Here is a 19493-nt window from a genome sequence, read left to right as displayed (position 1 = left end):
AGGCCTCCGAGGCCAACCCGTGCAGATGGCTGCAGCCCACGGCACTGTCCTCCCACCGCGCTCCAAGGACGGAGCTCGTGACCCGGCACACCACACCGCTGCTCGTGAGCCACAGGACTCGGCAGGACACCACACTTCTGAGCCTGGGGGACCTCCTGACGTAAGTGCTCTGTGAGAACAACACTTTTGGAGACCACGAGTGCACTCCAGCCCCAGGCAGGTGACTTGGGGGGTGTCTGTGTCCTGGGCGGGCAGCACTTCACCTCCCACATGCCAGGCAGCGAGGGGCAGGGGCCACTCACATGCAGCTGGCCTAACCCAGACGGCTCTCTGTGCAGGGAGTAGCAGCCCCAGGGAGGCAGCGTGGGTGGGGAAAGGCTCCGTGGAATGCTGCCGAGGAAGATGGCTGGTTCCGCCCCATGCTGCGGCCCAGGGCAGCACAACGCGCCCCTTGTGCCTCCCACCAGCAGGCTGGGGAGCGGGCCGCCTGCCCACTCCCACCCACAGCCACAAAGCCGTGATCCGGCAGCCCACTCATGTTTGGGAACAGACTGACCCTGGGCCATGTCCATTTGGGGTGTTGTGGGTGAGGGACGGCTAACAAGATGGGCAGGCAAAGGCAGGCAGTGCCCATATCCCACACGGCCATCCGCCCACCCCCATCCCTGACCTTGTGCCCTGGGCTCTGTGACGCCACATCTCACCTGCCCATCCTGGAACCCCGCGTTAACTGCTTGGGTCTGAAATGCTCACTTATGCCCGTGAGGGCAGCCACTGGTCTCCCAACACCCCAAGGGGGCTGGGGTCCAAGAGAACGGCCTTGGTCACACGGACTGTCCTGTAGCCAGTCACCTCCTCCCAACCCTGGGGCCTCTGGGAGAACTGACCTTTCAAAGGGCTTTTCTGGACTGGGCTGGAGCCCCACCTGGCCCATCTACGACCTTCCTGTTCACAGGTCTGCAGCTGTCTGATGTCCCCGCATGGCAATACAAGCCCAGGGTGGCAGGGCCATGTCCTCACTGGGCTGGCACATGGGAGCTACAGAAATTCTGTGAGGCCAGTGGGGAAGGAGTGAGGGGCCAGGTGCCCTTGGGTTCATGACCTTCCCAAGTCAGGAACAGTGAGATGGGAAACGGCCGGCGGGACCCCTCTCCTTCCATGTGCCCTACAGAGGCCCGAACTAAGTGCTTGGAAATGTGTGTCCAGGGCCTGCGACCGCCCAAGGGGAGACTGCTTAATAAGACCATGCACATTCTTAGCCATGGACTATTCATACCCTGGAGAAGAACGAGGCAGTCCACAGGCAAAGGTACAGAAAGCATGCACTAAGGTGGCGGGCACGTCTGTGTCCTAGGGCAGCCTCCAAGATGCCCAGCCAAGCTCTGCCCATGTCCACCAGCAATCTAAAGAACATGTGCACTGCATGACTCCCATTTACTCCACCCAGCAGCCCCGAGAAAGGGGAAGACTCAGAGACATTCAGTGATTTGCCTAAGGCCACAGAGCATACCACAAAACCTGGGTCTGAACAACCTTAAAACCGAGGCTCCTAAAGTTGCTCTGAGTTGACCCTGGATGTTAACGGAGGGGTTACAAGAGGCTTCTGTCATGTTTTTTGGTTTTTAAATTTTTTAGTTGTAGGTGGACACAATACCTTTATTTATTTGTACATGGTGCTGAGGATTGAACCCAGTGCCTCATGCACGCAAGGCAAGCGCTCATCACTGAGCCACAGCCCAGCCCAATCTGTCCTGCTTTTTATGTTTATCTGACCTTTTATTTCCATTAAACAGAGGAGGAGGGTGTTCCTCACCTGCAGGCTGGGTCTCCAAGCCACTCAGAACACACCCCCGGCTTAGCCCCCGCCGAGGATAGGCACCAGGGCTTGTGCCATGGCCCTGGTGACACTCCCTCCCAAGGGCTCTCAACGTGCCTCTTAAATCCAAAGCCGCACAGGTGCCGGCCCCTCTGGATGCAGCCCAGGGAACCACAGGCCACCACATTTGCCAAGGAACACCGACAAGAACTCCCGGCAGCCCCTCCACAGCTGCCAGACAACGGTCAGACTGTGGTCACAGGAATCCAGTGCAGCACGGGCAGGGGACTGAACTCCCATCCTGCACACGAGGTGCTGGTACGAGGCTCCACACACATTCCCTGAGACCCAGAAGGGCTCCCTGTCCACCTGGAAGGGGGTCAGCCTCACCAAAGGCTAAGCCCACGTGGGAGTAAGCCAGGCACATGGGAGCATGGTGCCAGGCAGGGCCCCACCCTGGCTGGCCCCACAGCAGCTGCCACTCACCCTTCCCGATCTGGATGAAGCCGAGCAGGATGATCAGGGCCAGGGCCAGGAGCTTGGCGGCAGCAAAGGCATCCTGTACACGGGTGGCGGCCTTCACACTGTAGCAGTTCACGGCGGTGAGCAGCACTGCAGAGAAGAGGAGGACAGGTCAGGGGCGCCTGGGCCAGGGCAGAACCAGCAGGACAGTCTGTCCACAGCAGCCACTCCCACAGGTCCTGGTCTCCCGGGACATGCTTTGACAAACTTTCTGGTTCTCTAGGGTCAAGGTCAAAGGTTGGGAACACTAAACTCTCAAAAGAGCTGGACCCCAGGGGCACCAGGCTGGGGCAAAGGACTTCATTTTACTGAGCTGAGCTCACGCTGAGGTGCTGTCTGGCAGAACTGCCCTCCACCAGCCACATTCAGGTCTGCCCTACGCAGCCAGCCCCGCATGAAAGCACCAACTTGGACTGAGTCAAAGGAGAAACTCCGCCCCTGGAAGAGGGCTGCTTCGCCTCTGCCCCACCTGGCTTCAGGGGTCGCACAGAACAGGTGAGGGGGGGCTTCCCGCCAGGGGGCGTCCACCTGACAGGCCACGAGGAGAGGAATGGGCACTGGATGCAACCTGCCCGGGCTGCAGGTGAGGAGCAGCAGGGGCCCAGCCAAGGCAAGAGACCCCCTCACACCCAGGCAGTGCTCTGGCAGGCTCAGGGACACAGACACACACTCCAGTTCTATGCCATATGGCTGGCACATGCTGAAGACAGAAGTCTACACCCAATGCTCTGGGGACACCTAGGCCTTGGAGGAGCCAGGAGGGTGCCCAGCATCAGCAAATTGCAGGGCTCAGGCCTGCAGCTGGGCACTGAAACAGGTCAGCAAGTCCAGCTCAAGCCCCACTGGACACCCAGTCCTGAGCCAGAGGGGCTGGTGGACATATCAGGTGTGCAGGAGCCCGTGAGCACTCAGGACTGGCGTGAGCACAGCTGTCTGGCCCTGCTGCTGAAGTCACGTCGGGCTAAATGGTAACGAGCACCCCCACCTCCCTGCTTCACTAGCCGTAAACCTCCTGTGCTCTTAAGGACCCCTACGCCAGAGACGCTCTAGAGTGGTGAGCTGCCCACCAAGGGTCTCCCCAGCCACGTGGAACCAGTGCAGTGTCTACAGCGAACCAGTCGAGCCTTTTCCTGGGGGCTGCCGCCAGGCATCCAGGTGGGTGGTAAAGGTCTTCAGAGGCCTGCTCTATTGCACAGGCTGCAGGAGGGGTCTGAGACGTGCTGAGCTGGCCTTTCCTGGGAAGGCCAGGTCAAGCTAGGCCCAGCAGACACCAGGGGGCTATTCCTCAGCTAGGAACCTTTGCAATTTTTGAGAAACAGGCCTCAAAGAAACAAGCCCATGCCAATTAATGGATGTGACCTGGTGTCTCAGGTGGAAGGAGAACAGCAAGCCTCCTGTTGTGGTGGGGTGGGGACCGGCCTGCGGGCCCTGCACTGTATCTCCCTGGGGATCCCTCTCATTAGCTGGCTCCCGTCTACCTCTCTGCAACTCCGGCTGCTGCAACACCTGACAGGTCACACTGTCCCCGAAGGCATGGTCTAAGTGTTTGAAAGTAGCCATTTTAGCCGTTAAAAGGACACGCTTGTAAATCCCTGCCTCCCCCCCCCCCAACACACACAGCCCCGCAGAGCCAAGAGGCACGTGGGGAGGTGAGGGCGGGCCCTTTCCGGCTCCTGGCGATGCAGCAAGGGTTCCAGCCCACACCTCCCCGCGGGGAAGGGGCGGGTCCTGCGTCTGCCGAGTCTCTCGTCTTCTGATAGGCGAGGGTGCCACCACGTGGCGACTCAGCCCCTCCTCCGGCTCCGGGCCTTCGGGATGAGACAAGAGGCCAACGAATTGCATCACTCGCCCATGCTGGTGGGCTGCAGTGTGGCAACCAGCCCCAGGCGGCCTCCATGCGGGCTCTGCCAGGTCCCTGGGTTCCATCTCGTCTCTGAAGGGAGTCACGGCCAGGGAGAGCTCCGGAAGCCAGGGGCGCGGCAGGGGCTGTCTGCTGAGTGGCAGCCTGGGGGCCTCCCTTACCCCATTTGCTAGACACAGTTCCTAGCAAAGGAGGCCACCCTGGGCACCACATCATGACAGCCCTCCCTGTGGATTCTCGGCAGCCACCCCAAAGCCCTGCCCTGAAGATCCGAGGCAGCTGTCCCTGGCCTCAACAGTCCTGGGCCCAGGTCAAGGGCGAAGTGGACAGAGAGCCAGCAGGTGCAGGTCACAGCCACTCGGCAGAGCTTCTCCCAGTGATGCAGACCTCTCTCCTGACATTAAAAAACCCAGGTCACTGGCAGCCGGTGCCCGGGGGCAGGCCACAGGACAAAGGGTACTTTATAATGCTTATTTCTCTTACAGAAAGAACTGCCTAGGTGGCAGAGACTGGCTCCTGGCTTTGGGGAGTGAGCAAATAAGGGCTTTGCTGCGCTACGCAGCTCTGTGTCCTTTCTTTAGGACTTCAGGAAGAAAGGTGATCTTAAATAAATACATGGATTCATCTGGACCCACTGCCCTCCAGCCTTCCCAAGTCCTGTAGTCACGGGAGACCATCCCAGAGGCTGGCTTGAACCTTAGCTGCCCACACTGCCCTCTGTCCAGCTGCCCGGCCTGTTTCCCCACCTGCAGATGGCCGGGGTGGGGGGGATGACTGCCAGTTGCTATGCACCCACAACCCTACAGCAAAGGGGCACAGGCATGGGCAGGAGGCTGGTGCCCTCAGAGTTCCCTGTGCAGCACCCCAGATAAGCACAGCTGCGCCAGCTCACAGCAACAGCCAGGGCCTGGGAGATAAAACATTGCCTGCCACAGTGTGCAGATACAGCAGGGCTCGTCCCCCCGCCAAGCCCTTCCTGCCTCTTCTTCCATCCCAACCCCACTGTGATGTGACAGCCAGGATCCTCTGGCTGTCTGCAGAGGCTCCCCAGCTCAAGTGTGACTGAGCAGCCAGGGTCTCTGGGCTGCAGCAAGCTGGAGAGGCCCCTGCCTGGCCAGGCCCCTGCAGTCACCCTCCCTCTGGCAACTACCTGCCCACCCCCTCTCTTCCCGGCTCCAGGGTTCCATCTGCAGCCTCCACACACCCGCATCTCCAGTCCCACCTGGGCAGGGCAACAGGCCATGGAAACAGCCTCATTTCCTGGGTGTGCTTCAAAAGCAGGACACACTGCCCAACACAGGAAGGAACACTCCTGCGGTGCCTAACTGCACTGCCCCATGTCGCAGGCCTCTGCTGGGCCACCTGTCACATCAAAGCTCATGCTTCAGGCTCCAGTTAAGGGGTGCAAATTTTGTCCCTTCTAGACACTGCAAGTAAGAGGTGCTGCCTGATGTCCTTCAGGCTCCAAAAGACTCCGCAGGAGTTAAGAGCACGGGCACCCTGTGTGGTATCAGGGTCCACCAATCAAAAGGGCCAGTACCTGAGGCCGTGAGGACTGTGCTGCCTCACACAGGGGGTCTGTGGTCAGAAACCTGCCGGGAAATGAGACTGCTCCACCCAGAACTCTGCCAGCAGCACCACTGTTTCCCGCAGGCCCCTGAGACAGGACAGGGAAGTGGCCAGCAGGCTTCACTGGTTCCAGGAAGCAGGCCCAGCCTGGTCCCCAAGGGCGACAGGCCAAGAACAGCACCAGCTGACCACTGCAACCAGAGCTGACCAAGACCTGGGCCCAGGCTGCCCAGGGCTCCCAGCCAGCTCAGCCTGGCCCGGCACCTGTCAAACAGGATGCTGGGCATTGGCCCCAGATCTGTCTGGGACACACAGGGACCCCATAGGCTGAGCGACCCACCCCAGACATACTTCCCTAGGTCCCAGCATAGACTCACTTCCTGCCTTGCACTCACATCCCTACGGGTACCAGAGGGTGGGCACCCCATGACCAATCACCCCACAGCTCACAGGACCAGAATTCCAAGGGCTAAAGGCAAATTGGCAGCAGAGCTTCTGACCAGGCTGGACCTGACCAGGACAGGGGATCTACATGCCAGCAAGTTCCCAGGATGTCCACTTGCACACTTGGAGGGGACTTCTTGAGCTTTCTCTGGGGCTCCAGAGAACAGGCCCGTGGTCCCAGGACACCAGTAGTAGGCTGGCCCTGCTGTTTCTCCACTGCTGGCTACTGGGAAAGACGAGAACCCCTGGGAAGCCTCCCTGCTGCCTGCACACAGGCTCCTGGGGCTCTGCCTGGCCTGCCCGCCTCCTGCACTGGTCACTGGTTGATTCCCGACCTTCTGCGGACAAGGGCTGTGAGCTGGCGAACACCCTCAAGCTCCCAGTGACTGGTTCCCAAATGCAGGTCTTTGTGTTGTTCCCCTCCCTTGGTGCCCTGCAGGGATGGGGTCGGGCCTCCTGCATGCAGAGCAGGCTCACACTACCACCCCCCACACACGGGCCATTTCCTTTCCTAACTGGCTGTGTTCTGCCGGACCACACAGCTCCTCCTGGCACGGGAGTGGGGTGTTAGCAGCTGTCCAGAACAGGGCCAGGACCTTCTTTTAAAAATAGGCCAGAAAGAAGCAGATTTAATAAACTCTTAAAAATCTTCAGATGCCCTGCATCGTGGGCTGGAGAGGAAAGCCCTGAAGGTGACTTCATTAGCTTCATTGCTCTTCAGAAGCAAGCATCCTGGGGCAGTTTCTCTAAGGGTCCCTGGCTCTGATCAGGCACCTGAGTTCTGATAGGCTGTGTGACCTTGGCCAGTTCCTGACAGGTCTCAGCCTGGCTTTTCCCCCTATAAACAGAAATGCACCTGCCCACTTTGTGGGTGAAGCAACATGCAAGCCTGTTTTATGGCACCCTATTAAAATCTGACTGGTCATAGCAGTATCTTCAAGGGACATGAAGCTGTGCGCAACAGATAAGGGTTCACCACCAGCTAAATGCAGAGTCCTGCATGTCTGAGGCACACCATGGTGTACCTGCCCTCCCAACTCTGCTCCTCCAGCAGTTAAAGCTAATCAAGAAAAAGGAGAGCAGGCCTGCTACAGTCACAGTACTGGGGTGGAAGACCCCTGCTGTACCCCATTCAACACCCTCACTTGATGGTTGGAGTAAATGGAGCCGAGAGAGGCTATCCAATTTGCCAAAAGTCACACATCAGTTCCTCAGGAATGCACACACCCGATCTTCTAAACCCCATGCCCAGGCCACTGGATTGGGGTCACCCTGGCTGTCCTAGAGAAGCACCAGAGCCATGTGGGACACCACCCCAGGACTGGTTCATGGCCCAGCTCTGGATGGTGGTGGTGTTCTCTCTGAATAGTGGATGGAAGCAAATACCAACAGCTTGCAGGATGGGTAGCATTTGGGCTTAAGCAGTGCACAACCTGTGCTGGGGGTGAGGCTGCTAAGACAAGAGGGTAAGATTTCTCTCCAATCCTGGCCAGGCTCTGCGGATGTAGTGACAAGAACCCAGGACAGGATCCCCAAGCACAGAAGATGCATCAGTGGAGCAGGGTCTAAAGTAGTCTCAGGAAGAACCAGCAAGCTGCAGCGGGGTCGTGGGCTTGGGGTGCAGCTGTGCAGCACTCCAGGGGCTCCCGTCCCTCCAGCTGCCCGCTGCTCCCCTGCCAGGTCTGCACCCAGGAAGTCCACCCTGCCTGATCCCGGTTCTGATGCAGAGCCAACTACTACCTGCCCTGCCCTGCATCCTAGCTCTGAAATAGGCCCGAGGGACCAAGCGCCCTGCCCCTGCTCACACAGCTCAAGGGACAGAGCAGGGCCTGGCTCAGGCTCTCAGTGGCTCTGGGTGCTCCCAGCCGACTCGGGCTGGCACGTTCCCACAAGGGAACCGTGAGCCCAATCCCAGGAGCCTGGTGCTCTGTGTCCTGGCCTGGCGGCACATCCAGGAAGCAAGCACGAGCAGAAGGCAGGTTCCACACTGGCCTCGGACAGCGGGAGATAAAGCCAGCCACACTTCCCGTAGCTCACACCAGCGGTCTCAGCAGTGACAGACGTCTGCCAGCTCCAAGGTCAGGGTGACCCAGTGCAGATCGGGTTGCACACATCGTGCCCCATGGCGGCAAGTCATGGGGTGGGCACCGCCCAGAGCAACATCCTGCCTGGGGCAGGCCTGAGGGGAAGGGGCTGAGGAAGGAGATATCCCCATGCGCCTGAGGACTGAGGGTGGTCAGCGTGGAGGCAGGTGCCATAGCTCTGGATGCCCAGCCTACCCTGGCCTCAGTTACTCCAGTTATAAGTGGGGCAATTTCAGAGACCGGAAACCAGAATGGAGAGCACGTCAAAGCGCTGTGCTGGGGTGACCCTCCCAGGGCAGTTCTCAGTCTGGCTGGGCCTGGGTCTGGAAGCCCACTGTGCTGCACAGGCTGGTATGAAGGTGCCTGGCAGACAGTTCTGGGCAGAGAGCCTGCACATTCTATGGAATCACCTAAGGGGTCTGTGAACCAGAAAGAAAGGGTTAGGAATGCCCGCCACATCTCCCGCCTGCCCAGGGGTCACGCGCTCTGCGAACCACCCCAGCAGGCCTTGGCCCCAGATCCCGTGATGGGGCGTGACCTGCTCAGGCGGCAGCCACACGTCCATGACTAGCTGGGAAAGTCGGATTTCAGTGCTAATTACAGGGCTCTTGGCTGTGATGCTGGTGCCTACTGGCACCTCAGAAACACCCACAGCCTTCACCTTGCTCAGGCAGGGTCCTGGCCATGGTGGCTGGCAAACCCTGGCCAGGTTCACAGGCCTTGTGGGTCAGGCCTGGATTGAGAAGCAGGGTCTACAGAGGTGGACACCCTCAGAGTGGAGGAGGCGTGAGCAGGTAACCCAAAGACCCACTCCTCCTGTCCTCTCTGGCTCTCACCCCTGGGCCCCATGTGGCTTCCAGTCAGCTGGCCATGGCTACTCGCACAGCCTCCAAATGCTGCTCCTGTACCCTGGCCTTCCAGGAGGGGCTGAGCAGTCAGGTCCAGCATTTCTCTCACCAGATCCCCCTCAGTGCCAGCTTGGCTTGCACTTGCACTGGGGACCAAGCCCAGAGCTCCAGAGGAGAGGCGGCGCCTGGCACTCACCTCCAGCTGTCCTCCCCTCTCCAGTCCCTCTCTCCTTCCTTCTGTTTGCTAAAAAGCAAGAGTGAGCTCTGGAGCTGCTCTGGGTCAGGAGGGAACAGAAGGCACCAAGAACCTGGAGCTGCGTGCTCACGCGCAGGGTGGGCTGTGCAAGTCTCTCACCAACAAGGAGGCTCAGGGGAGTTCTCAAAATGGAACCATGTTGCTCCTAACCTGACGCTTGGCGGAACACGTTGCAGGTCACAAGTCCCCAGACAACCACCGATTCAGAGTGGCCACCAGCCTGCCCCTGACTCATTTGGTGAGGGGTGGTGGTTAGGTGGGTGGGCTCCTGGCTCTGGGGAGATCAGAGTTCCATGAGGCTGTTGGTCAGCGATGAGCAAGGGTGGCTGTCAGAGCAGGCAGGGTCCAACCTCCACCAACCAGGAAAGGGTGGGACACTGCTGTCTTCAGCATTAGAGAGCCAGCCCCAGACCAGTTCCCTTCGACACCCACGGGGGGCTTGGTAGGTGACCACCGTGGCAGAGGGAGCAGTGAGCAGTGAGACCCTAGACGCCTCCTTGAGAGCTTCTCCCTGGAAGGAAGACAGCAGCTCCCCTGGCCCAGAGCCTGCCAGGGACCCTGCAGCCTGCTTCCCCGCAGGGAGGTTAGATAAACTGCCTGATCTAATCCTGACCCAGCGAGAATCAGCTTGTCTTTGTGACTTCAGCCCATAAGATAAAATCCAGCATCATCTGAGTTCTAAGTGGCTCTGCTGGGTCTTCACTGTGCAGTAAGGGACCCCCAGAACCAACTCTCATTCCAATTCCACATGCCACCAAGACAGCAGTAGGGGGAACCAGTTTCTCCCCCTTTAGACCAACAAAAAGCAACAGGCACACCCAGATGCACTCTGAAAGGACTCAGCTCTGGGTGCCCAGGGCCAGGGCACAAGAGGGACTTCTACACTACCATCTGCAGGATCACTTAACTAACGCACCAGAGCCAAACCTTTTCTTTTTAACCAGCAGAAAGAAACTTCTGAGCGACAAGAACAGGGAACTGAAGAAGATCAAACAGCAAAAATGACAGCTTTGCCCCGGAATCTGTGCCTTCTGTGTGGTCGGCAGACCTTCTGCCAAGGCAGCATGAGGTGTAGGCACTAGGGTGCAGAGCAGAGGCCAAGGAAGAAGGGGCGCAGAGTGCCCTTGCTCTCCAGGGGAGAACTCGGAACCCTGCGTCACAGAGCACTGGGACACGCTTGCCACGGGTCTCAGGCAGGTGTTAGATAAGGCTCTCCTGAGACCCCTCCTTTTCTGCTACTAAAAATCCTCGCCATGCAACACCACACACCTTGCACACAAGTGCCAAGGGCTGATGGGCACACTGGTGGAGTGCTGCTGGCTGACACCAGCCCCCCTGCAACCCAGAGTGTGTTCCGACAAAGGCCTTTCACTCCAACCTACCCTGAAGCTCGCCCACTGGGGCCACGAGGGACTGTGTGAAAGCTACCTAGGATATATTCAAGCCATGAATGCCTGGCTTGGCACAGCTTCTTCGGAAGGCACTGTGGCGATGTATGCCATCAGCTCAAAGCCAGGAAATTCCAAATGCTGAGCACACTTGCTGGAGTCCTAACGTGCTGCTCCACACCTGAGGAGCAGGAGCTGACTGCTGCGTCCTGATGTGGACACCCTGCACTGTTACTTCAGAACGTGTTGTGCGTAAGAGTCAACTGAGACTGAAAGATCAAGTATGACTGTGCTTATAGCAGAGAAAGCTCCAAAAGCATGCGCTGTCAGCAGCTGAAGAAGGAATTTGGACCTCACGTCTGACTAGCTGCAGGGTGGTATGGCCAAATCGTTATGTGATCATATATTCAAATATCGATCTTTTATTAGAAAGAGGACTTTAGAAAGCCTCCACCCTACCGCCTGCTGGGCCGAAGCAGCCTCTCCCACCTGCCAGCACCTTCAGAGCTCAGACCCTGGGCGTCCATCTTTACGGGCAAGCAAGGAGGCTCTTAAATGATATCATCGTCATTACCAACCAGGCCTAAACTTAAACACTACCTAGAAATGACGAAAACTGGGCAATTAAAATTCTCCTACAAACAAGATAGGCAAACAATGTATTCCTTCCTGGAGGCCTGTTCTTGGTGCACACAGCCCAGTGAGTCATCCCCGGAACCCTGTCTCCCCAGCCCACCCAGAGTCACAGGCTCCCTCAGTTCCATCCTGTGCACACCACTGTGACCCTTCCCAGACGGGCATCACACGGAGGTTCTGCACCCTGAGCCCCACATCATGGAGACAACCCCTTCACTGCAGTTCGGTCCTGTTGCCTCAGGAAGGCTTCAGATCTTACAGTCAAGCAGAGCCCACTGGGTTGTGCCTTTGCATTCTTATGGAGCGTGCCTCAGAATGAAGTGTGACTAGAGAGGAAAGCAGCTCCTCAGCCCCAACTCCACCCAGCACCAAGAGCACTGCCAGTCAAAATTCACTCCCAGGATTTACTCAGACCCCAGAATTTCACGGTCATGACCCAAAACTCCAAGCATCACCCTGCCAACCACGTATGCACCATCAGATGCAGGAAGGTGGCAGCTCTTATGCCAACACACCGAAGCCTTGGGTGACCCAAGTGCCAGTGTAAACTGCAAATGCAGGCTGCTTTCAAGGCTGGTTATGGGATGAGCTCCAGTGGCCAAAAGCCAAAACCAACAGGTCGCATAGATGTGTGTGTGTGTATACGTGATATATATATGTGTATGTATATAAATAATTTCCTACAAATGATTTTTTCATCCTGAAATCCCACAAGAAAACTGTCCTGGAAAGCAGCAGTCCTCTCTGGCCCACCAACATGATAAAAATGCCCAGAGGCTGTTTCTTGGCACAACTTGGGAGCCCCTAAGCCCCCTCAGCCCCAACCTTCAGGGGAACTCAACAATGCTGCTCAGCCTAATGAGCACCCTAAGTACCACGCACAAGTTCATTACTACGATTTTCTATGAGTCAGCCTGTGCACTGATTCCTGACAGGCTGGTTGGGAGAACAAAAATGAATGACTTTTTTTTTTTTTAACTGCAATTTCCCTCTTGATAACCAGTCAGCAACTGAAGCTGAAACAGGAAACCGGCTGTTCACTCACTCCACGTGGTGCCCTGAAAGAGGCAGGGAGCACTGCTCAGCGGGGCAACTGAAAGGCTGGCGCTGGCTTGAATTGCTTAAATCCTACTGGATTAGGTGGGGAGGCGGAATGCCCGCTGGGGCCAGCAACCAGGCCTCGCTGTCTGAGGTCTTCCCAGGGCCGCCCCGGAGTGTAAACCAAGGAAAGAAACGCATGCGGGGTCCGGGACCAGCGACCTTAGCCTAGAGCTGCGGGGATGGGATGGTCCAGGGATGAGGGGCACGAAGACGGGAACCGGGAGCAGAGAAGCAGAGTTGCAGGATGCGAGCCAGGGACCCCGGGACGCGGGGTCCGCGGCTCGTGCCCGCCCGCCTGCCCGGGTCCCGTACTCACGCACGCAGAGGCAGGCCACGAGCTTGGCCGCCTCCTCCGGCACCGGGCAGGTGGGGAAGAGCGGCTTGAGCAAGTAGGTGGCGAAGACGAGCGCCACGATGTATTGCGAGGACGGCCGGATGATGAGCAGCTCGATCCAGAGCTTCAAGAAGGCGGGCAGGGAGCCGTAGACCTCCAGCATGTAGGCGTAGTCGCCGCCGGACTTGGAGATGGTGGTGCCCAGCTCGGCGTAGCAGAGCGCACCCACGATGGAGAAGATGCCGCACACGGCCCACACCACCAGCGCCAGCCCCGGCGAGCCCGCCTCCTTGAGCACGCCGGTGGGCGTCACGAAGATGCCCGAGCCGATGATGGTGCCCACGATGATGGCCACGCCGTTGAGCAGCGTGATGCTGCGCTGCAGGGTCACGCCCTCCTCCGCCGGGTCCCCGGCGTCCGCGCGTCGCGCCGCCAGCATCCTCTCCCGCGCCTGCCGCTCCTCCTCCTCGGCCGCCGGGCCCGCCACCGCGCGCCGCTTCGCGCCCGCGCCCGCCATGCCCGCCGCGCCGGCCAGACGGGCCTGGACTCGAGGTGAGCGGCACGGAGCAGCGAGAGCGCGGCGCGCCCCCGAACGGCTGCGTCTGCGTCCGCACAGCCAGCGGCCGCCCTTTATCACTGCGCCGGAAGGCCCCGCCCACCGCCGCCGCTACCCGCCCACCAAGCCCCGCCCACCGCCCTCCGCCGTTGGCCCGCGCCGGCAGGCCCGCCCCGTCCCCAAGACCCGCCCCCGCCCGCTGGCCCCGCCCCGCCGGGGACCCGCCCCCCTGGAGCTGCTCGGAGCACGTGGAGCGTTGCAGACCGCATCGAGCCGGCGGAGTCCGGGCCCCGCGGCCTCGCGCCAGTTTCCGCGCGGCCCCAGCCCACCCTCCCTGCGGACCGCACAGGGGCCCTTTGGCGCGCCCCTCCCCCTCGCAGCCTTCCTTCCCTGGCCTCGGTGGGAGCAGGTGGCCTGGGGCCAAAGTGCAGGAAGGGTGGGGCTGGGTGTGGTGCGCCCGCCCACTGCCCTGAGGGGAACACCCACCCTGGATGACCTGAGCTGATGGAACACTCCTCAGCCCCGCCGAGCCTCACTGGGAGTCTTCTGGGAGCTGGGGCAGCATGTGGCTCAGCTCAGGCCTGGGGAACTGAGTCACAGGACGGGTGGCCCGCCAGAGGGCAGGGAGGAACAGGCTGTTTGGGAGCCCATTTCTGAACTGAGAGAATCCCATTTTATCCCAGTAGAATCTGGTCTGAAACCTACGATGTGGGACACACGCTGAGAAACAGGAACACAGGCTTTGGGAAACCAGGGATCTGCTTAAGCTCAATTTAATCAGTAATTTGGGGTTTCCTCAGAAAGAGCAAGGGTGAGGACCCCCACCCCAAAGTCTAACTGGGCTTCCCAGACAAACTGCAGGTGAAGGGGCTTCAGGCTGTCATTCCTGGGACATGCTGGAGGCATCTTAGGTAGGGAGGCTGCAAGGTAACATGGTCAAAAGTCCGAAGAGGGGCTACAGGGTGGCAGAACTGCAAATACCTGTTGAGCGAGCTGACAGGTGCACAGGGAGAACTTCAGTCAAGGGTCACGCTCAGGCAGGGACGCTCCTTGGCACCCCTGCCCCCCATCACCCCTCCTTTGTCTGTCGTAAGGTGTTTGGGGGAGGGAAGGCTAGCAGGCAGAAGTGGGTGTGCTGGGAAGCCTGTGTTCCAGGGGACAGTTCAGTCTCCCAGGTGAACTCCAGAGTGCAAGTCTACTGTGCCCAGCAAGACAGTCTGCTGAGCAGATGCCACTGTAGGCTCCCCAGATCCCTGTGGAACAGCCGTGGTGGAAGGAGGTCAGACCTCCACACCATCCTTGGGCCTCTAACTGCAGCCGGGAGTGTGCTGGCTGTCCTGAGAGTCCCAGCATGGAGGTGTTCAGTGGGGGAGTGCCAACACGTATCATTCTGGACCCTCCCAAGTATGCTGGCCGTCCATCTGCAATGATAAAACTGTCTGGCTGCTCTGCAGCACAAGCAGCCAGAGCAGAGAAGCCAAAAGGTCACATACACATTAACCTGCGATACTGTATATTGCCTAAGTTGGTGGCTTGGGGGTGATTAAAAAAAAAAAGGTCTCCGCTCTGGCTCCTCACACTGTCCTTTCAGAGGGCAGGAAACTATGTGACTGATTTACTGAGCCCTTCCTAAGACCTCAGTGTACAATTCCTAATTTAATAGGGCAGATGCCAATTCTTATTGCTATTTTGTCAATGAGGAAATGGAAGCTTTGCAGCTATGTAAATCCTCTGGCCAGCTAGTGGACTAGAACCCCATCCTTTTGGCCCCCAATCCTACTGGATTCTTTTAAGCAATCTGCCTGCCACCCTTTGCCTGTGGTTTATTTACCTTTACAGTCTTGTTTCTCTTTCCATGATTCATAGGCCCTAAGACTTCACAATCTCAGTGTGCCTTTTGATTTCACAAGTAAGGCAATTGTTCAGCAAAGCCACAGGAGGGGCCCCAAGCCCCGGCACACGGGATTCATGCTGCAGTCACCTGCGGGGTACATTCTCAGTACAGGTACTCTCCTGTGGGTGCCCGCGGAGCTCCGAGCCGCCGCAGAGAGAGGCAGTGCAGCAGTGGTACAGGGAAGTGAACAAGCCCAAGACGCTACGGGAGGCCCAGAGAGTCATCACAAGGAGCCAGGCAAGTCTGAATGGGCATTTCTGGGGAGTGTCCTAGAAGTGAGTCCAGTGTGAGTGGGAATTACCAAGGGAGGTGAAGGGAGTGATGGCACACCGAAGGGCCCTGGGGCAGCTGGTGGGGCAGTTAGTGCCTGGGGAGTGGGGTTGCCAGAAGCTGCTGCAGACCTTGTGTGGGAAGAGAGCTAAGGCCCTGTCAGTGTCCCTAAGGCCCCACAAATACTGCCACACCGCCACTTTTCGTAGGGGTCTTCATCTGCCTTCCTTCCTGTGGATCTCGCTTTGGTATGTGGGTATCAGACTCCCCCATGCTAGCTGAATCAAGTCCTGAGCGCCTTACCAGACATGGAGAACGCAAATCTTTGTAAAGAGTGCCACCTAATGGTGGGACCGTGGCAGCGTATTTTTAAACAGTTCAGCCCCTGGTCCGAGGGCAACTCAGGATAGTGGTCTCTTCAGCTGACTTATTAAACACTGTGTCATGTGTCCTTGTGTGGACTGGCAGGAGCGTGTGGCTGGACTTTTCTATAGATAGAAATTTGAGAGTTTCTATCAAAAACCTTAAAATTGCCCTTCCCCTTTGCCCTTCTGGGAAATTCTCTGAGAAATAAAGACAGATGCTGAGTTCTATGTGGCTATTTACTATAGCCTTAAAAAATGACATCCAAGCTGTGTACAGTGGCCATGCCTGTAGTCCCAGAGGCTTGGGAGGCTGAGGCAAGGAGGATCCCAAGTAAAGTCAGCCTCAGCAAAAGCAAGGCACAAAGCAACTCAATGAGACCCTGTCTCTAAATAAAATACAAAATAAGGCTGGGGATGTGGCTCAGTGGTCGAGTGCCCCTGAGTTCAATCCCTGGTACCACCACCCCCAAAATAAAATAACAGCCAATGTGGAAACAAAATGTCCAGAGAATCTGCTCTGGCAAATGCTACTCTTCCTGTAACAGGGTTCACTTGATGTTTTGACTATATTCCTTGTCGCTTTAAAACTTACATGATTTTTTCTTTTTTCCAAACTTTTTCCTGACCTTCTCCCTAATCTTTTCCCTAAACTTCTCCCTGATCTTCTTTTCTTTTCTCCTCTCTGATCTTTTCCTGGATCCTCTCCTTCCTGATCTCTCCTCTCTAATCTTATTCCCTCTGAATCCCCTATATACAAGCCCCTGTTCCTGCTGATGGACAGAATCAGCCTCTGGGACAGGAATCTCCTGTGTTTCTCCTTTGCCAGCAAAGCAGTAAACTGTCTTTTTCCTTTTTCTCAAAACTGTGTTCTTGTTATTGGATTGGCATCAGGGACAGGGACCGAGCTTGCGGCAACATTCTCGTACGGTGGAACACAGTGTGCCCAATCATGTAAGGTCCCCTGTGAAAGTCTGTACTGATATGTCGGGTGCATAATCTTCTGGCTCTGCTGAGGACCACTGGGACACTCTGGCTGAGATGGGACCTCACCTGCATTTTTTGAGGACTGGAAACGTTGTTCTTTCATAGCAATTCTGACCTTCAGGTGGCAGGTATGGCTCATCCCTAAGGCAGTTTGGGAGAAACATTCTCCTGGGCCTCAGGGCTGGGGAGGAATGGCCTGTGAGAAGCTTAACAACCCTGGAGGATAATGTTCATTGCGACAGACAGAGGTGCTTCAAGGTGACAGCCCAGTTTTAGGAAGCCCCTCTCACCTGGATGGGGATCGGGCTGTGGGACCCTGTGGCCATAGGAAGATGGGCTGGACCTGGGCTCCCAGACAGGGGCGGGCTGCTCCTACCCCTGCCCCTGAGCTCTTGTATGTGATTGTCAATGATCTCCCAGCATGCCACAGTATAAACCACAGGTTTGACGGGCGTTGTCCATCTTGAGCTGCCTCCTGGGCCTCTGTGCAGAGTTGCTAAAGGAACCTGGGAACAGCCTAGCTCCTCACTTTAAGCCTTTTTTGTGTCTGTGGTCTCATCTTCCATAGCGCGGGAATCCGTACCTGCTGCGTGTGAGCTAACGCACAAAAACGCTCAGAGAAGTGGCACAAAGGAATTGCTAACCTGTGGTCCACAGGAGCAGCAGCGCCAGGAGCCGGCTGGGAGGTTGGGGCACGGCACACCAGGAGGGGTGCAGCCTGCGGGCTGGTGTGTCCCACACAACTCTTCTTCCCATTTCTTGGCTTCCAAACTTTCTTCAATGAGCATATTTTCCTTTTACCTTGTGAGCTGATGAACGTCCCATTTTGCAGACCCATGACGTGGAAGAGGACCTCGCCAGCGAGGGAGGGCAACTGCCTCCCTTTTCCACATCAAGCTGAGTCTTCTCCACACTCCTGCCCCTGGTTTCCACTCTTCTGGGGAAGGTGGGGCTCTGCTCTGCGATGCTTCGCCGCTGTGCCCTGGGCTCTGCAGGAACAGGGTAGGATGCTGTGGGCCTTGGAAAAGAGGAGGTTCGGGCCCCTTGTCCAGGGAGCACTCGGTGGCCTTGAACACCTTGGATACGCTGAGGTCAATTCCACGTCTTTTACAGCCTGCCCAGGAGTCTCCACCAGGTGTGGGTCATGCGACTCAAACCTGTCTGCAGCAGGACGGGGCCCTGCAGCCTCCTGTGTGACCCCAGCTCTGCCTGTCCTCAGGGTGTGGGACTTTCAACACAGCGATGGAGGTTCGTCTTTGAAAGCCACACTCTTTATGTGCAGCAGGTGAGTTTTCCTGTGTGCTCTAAAGTTGGGGCTGTCCCTGCCACTTCTGAATCCTGCGTCCACATATTGACTGTTTAGATGGGACCAGGCCTTGAAGGTGCCTTTTGCCATTGTCCTGGGACAGTCGCCATTGGTGTCCAGTAGTAGTTCCTGCTCACAGCTGGAGAAGTAGGTGACAGCCTGGCTTCAGACCGGGGCGGCCCTTTGCCAGCTGCCATGTGGCAGCCCCATGCCTTGCGCCCTTCCCACAGGCTCTAGACACCAGTGCGTGGACTCTCCTATATGGTTGCCCCTTCGTGGGAACTACCTGACTGTCCCTCAGGCCGCCAGCTCCCATTCAGATGCTTGGAGAGTTCTCCTGGCCCTCCGAGGTTCACGTGGAGGATGCACAGCTGCAGGGAGGTCCTGCAGCCTGGAATTGCTGAGTGAGGTTCTGGGGCTGCCCTCCCCTACCTGAGCTCAGGTCAGTAAGGGAGGGCTTACCTGTTTCTCAGGAGCTGGGCCAGTGACGGCCACTGCGGAGGTCACCTAGGGTTCTTGGCCTCAGGGCTAGTGGGTGTGCAAAGCATATCTGTGGTGTGGCCGCAGGAAGGAATGAAGCTGGGTGCCTCTGCTGTCGCCCGGACCACCCCGGAGCAGCTGAGGGAAGAAGCCAGACACAGAGGACCGCATGGCCTGTGGTCTGTTCACACGACATGTCCACAGCAGGCACGGCCCTAGGCAGGAAGCCGATCATGATCGCTTAGAGCAGGGGAGGGAGAAAGGCAAGAGCCCCGCGGGGGGTCTCTCCGAGGCACGGGAGCATCCGGGGCTGGCAGCAGGGGCAGCTGCACAGTGTCCTTGATGCACTACATGCCGCCGAGCTCGCTGAGCTTCTGCCCTTTTTTCTTCCTTTTTGATACCAGGGTTGAACCCAGGGGTGCTTAAGCTCTGAGCCACCTCCCCAGTCCTTCCCATATTTTATTTAGAGACAGGGTTTTGCCAGTTTGCTTAGGACCTTGCTAATTTGCCCAGGTTGGCCTCAAACTTGCATCCTCCTGCCTCAGCCTCCTGAGTCACTGGGATCACATGCTGAGCACCACTGTGTCCAGTGAGGCGTACACTTTCAAATCATTAATTTTGTGGTATCTGAATTTTACCTCCAACAGGTAAGCATCCAGGCCAAGTCAGGGGTTCTGGGTTCAAATCCTGCCTCAACCATTGCTCGTTTCTGTGGCACCAGGTGTGGGGGTTTCCAAGCCTCAGCTTCCCCTTCTGAAGGGTGGGAGACCTTGACACCC

The 19493-nt window shown here is 57.7% G+C and overlaps 1 protein-coding gene and 1 long non-coding RNA gene across 2 annotated transcripts in view; one reads left to right on the top strand and one right to left on the bottom strand.

Annotated features, from left to right (window-relative positions):
* Positions 1-13466, bottom strand: part of SLC7A5 (solute carrier family 7 member 5) — a 27648-nt gene extending 14182 nt beyond the window's left edge. The window contains exons 1-2 of the mRNA XM_079119627.1: positions 12842-13466; positions 2303-2428 (exon numbers count right to left, since the gene is read on the bottom strand). Of these exons, the coding sequence (XP_078975753.1) occupies positions 2303-2428; positions 12842-13376 (661 nt within the window). The 5' untranslated portion in view covers positions 13377-13466. The remainder of the gene's footprint in view (positions 1-2302; positions 2429-12841) is intronic.
* Positions 2461-19493, top strand: LOC306649033. The gene is made up of 3 exons (XR_013760557.1): positions 2461-3493; positions 17761-17930; positions 18042-19493. It is a non-coding gene; the product is annotated as an uncharacterized lncRNA (long non-coding RNA).

This window comes from Sciurus vulgaris (assembly GCF_902686455.1).
Source record: "Sciurus vulgaris genome assembly, chromosome: 17".
NCBI classification, from domain to species: Eukaryota; Metazoa; Chordata; class Mammalia; order Rodentia; family Sciuridae; genus Sciurus; species Sciurus vulgaris.
This window is presented reverse-complemented; position numbering and strand designations above follow the sequence as displayed.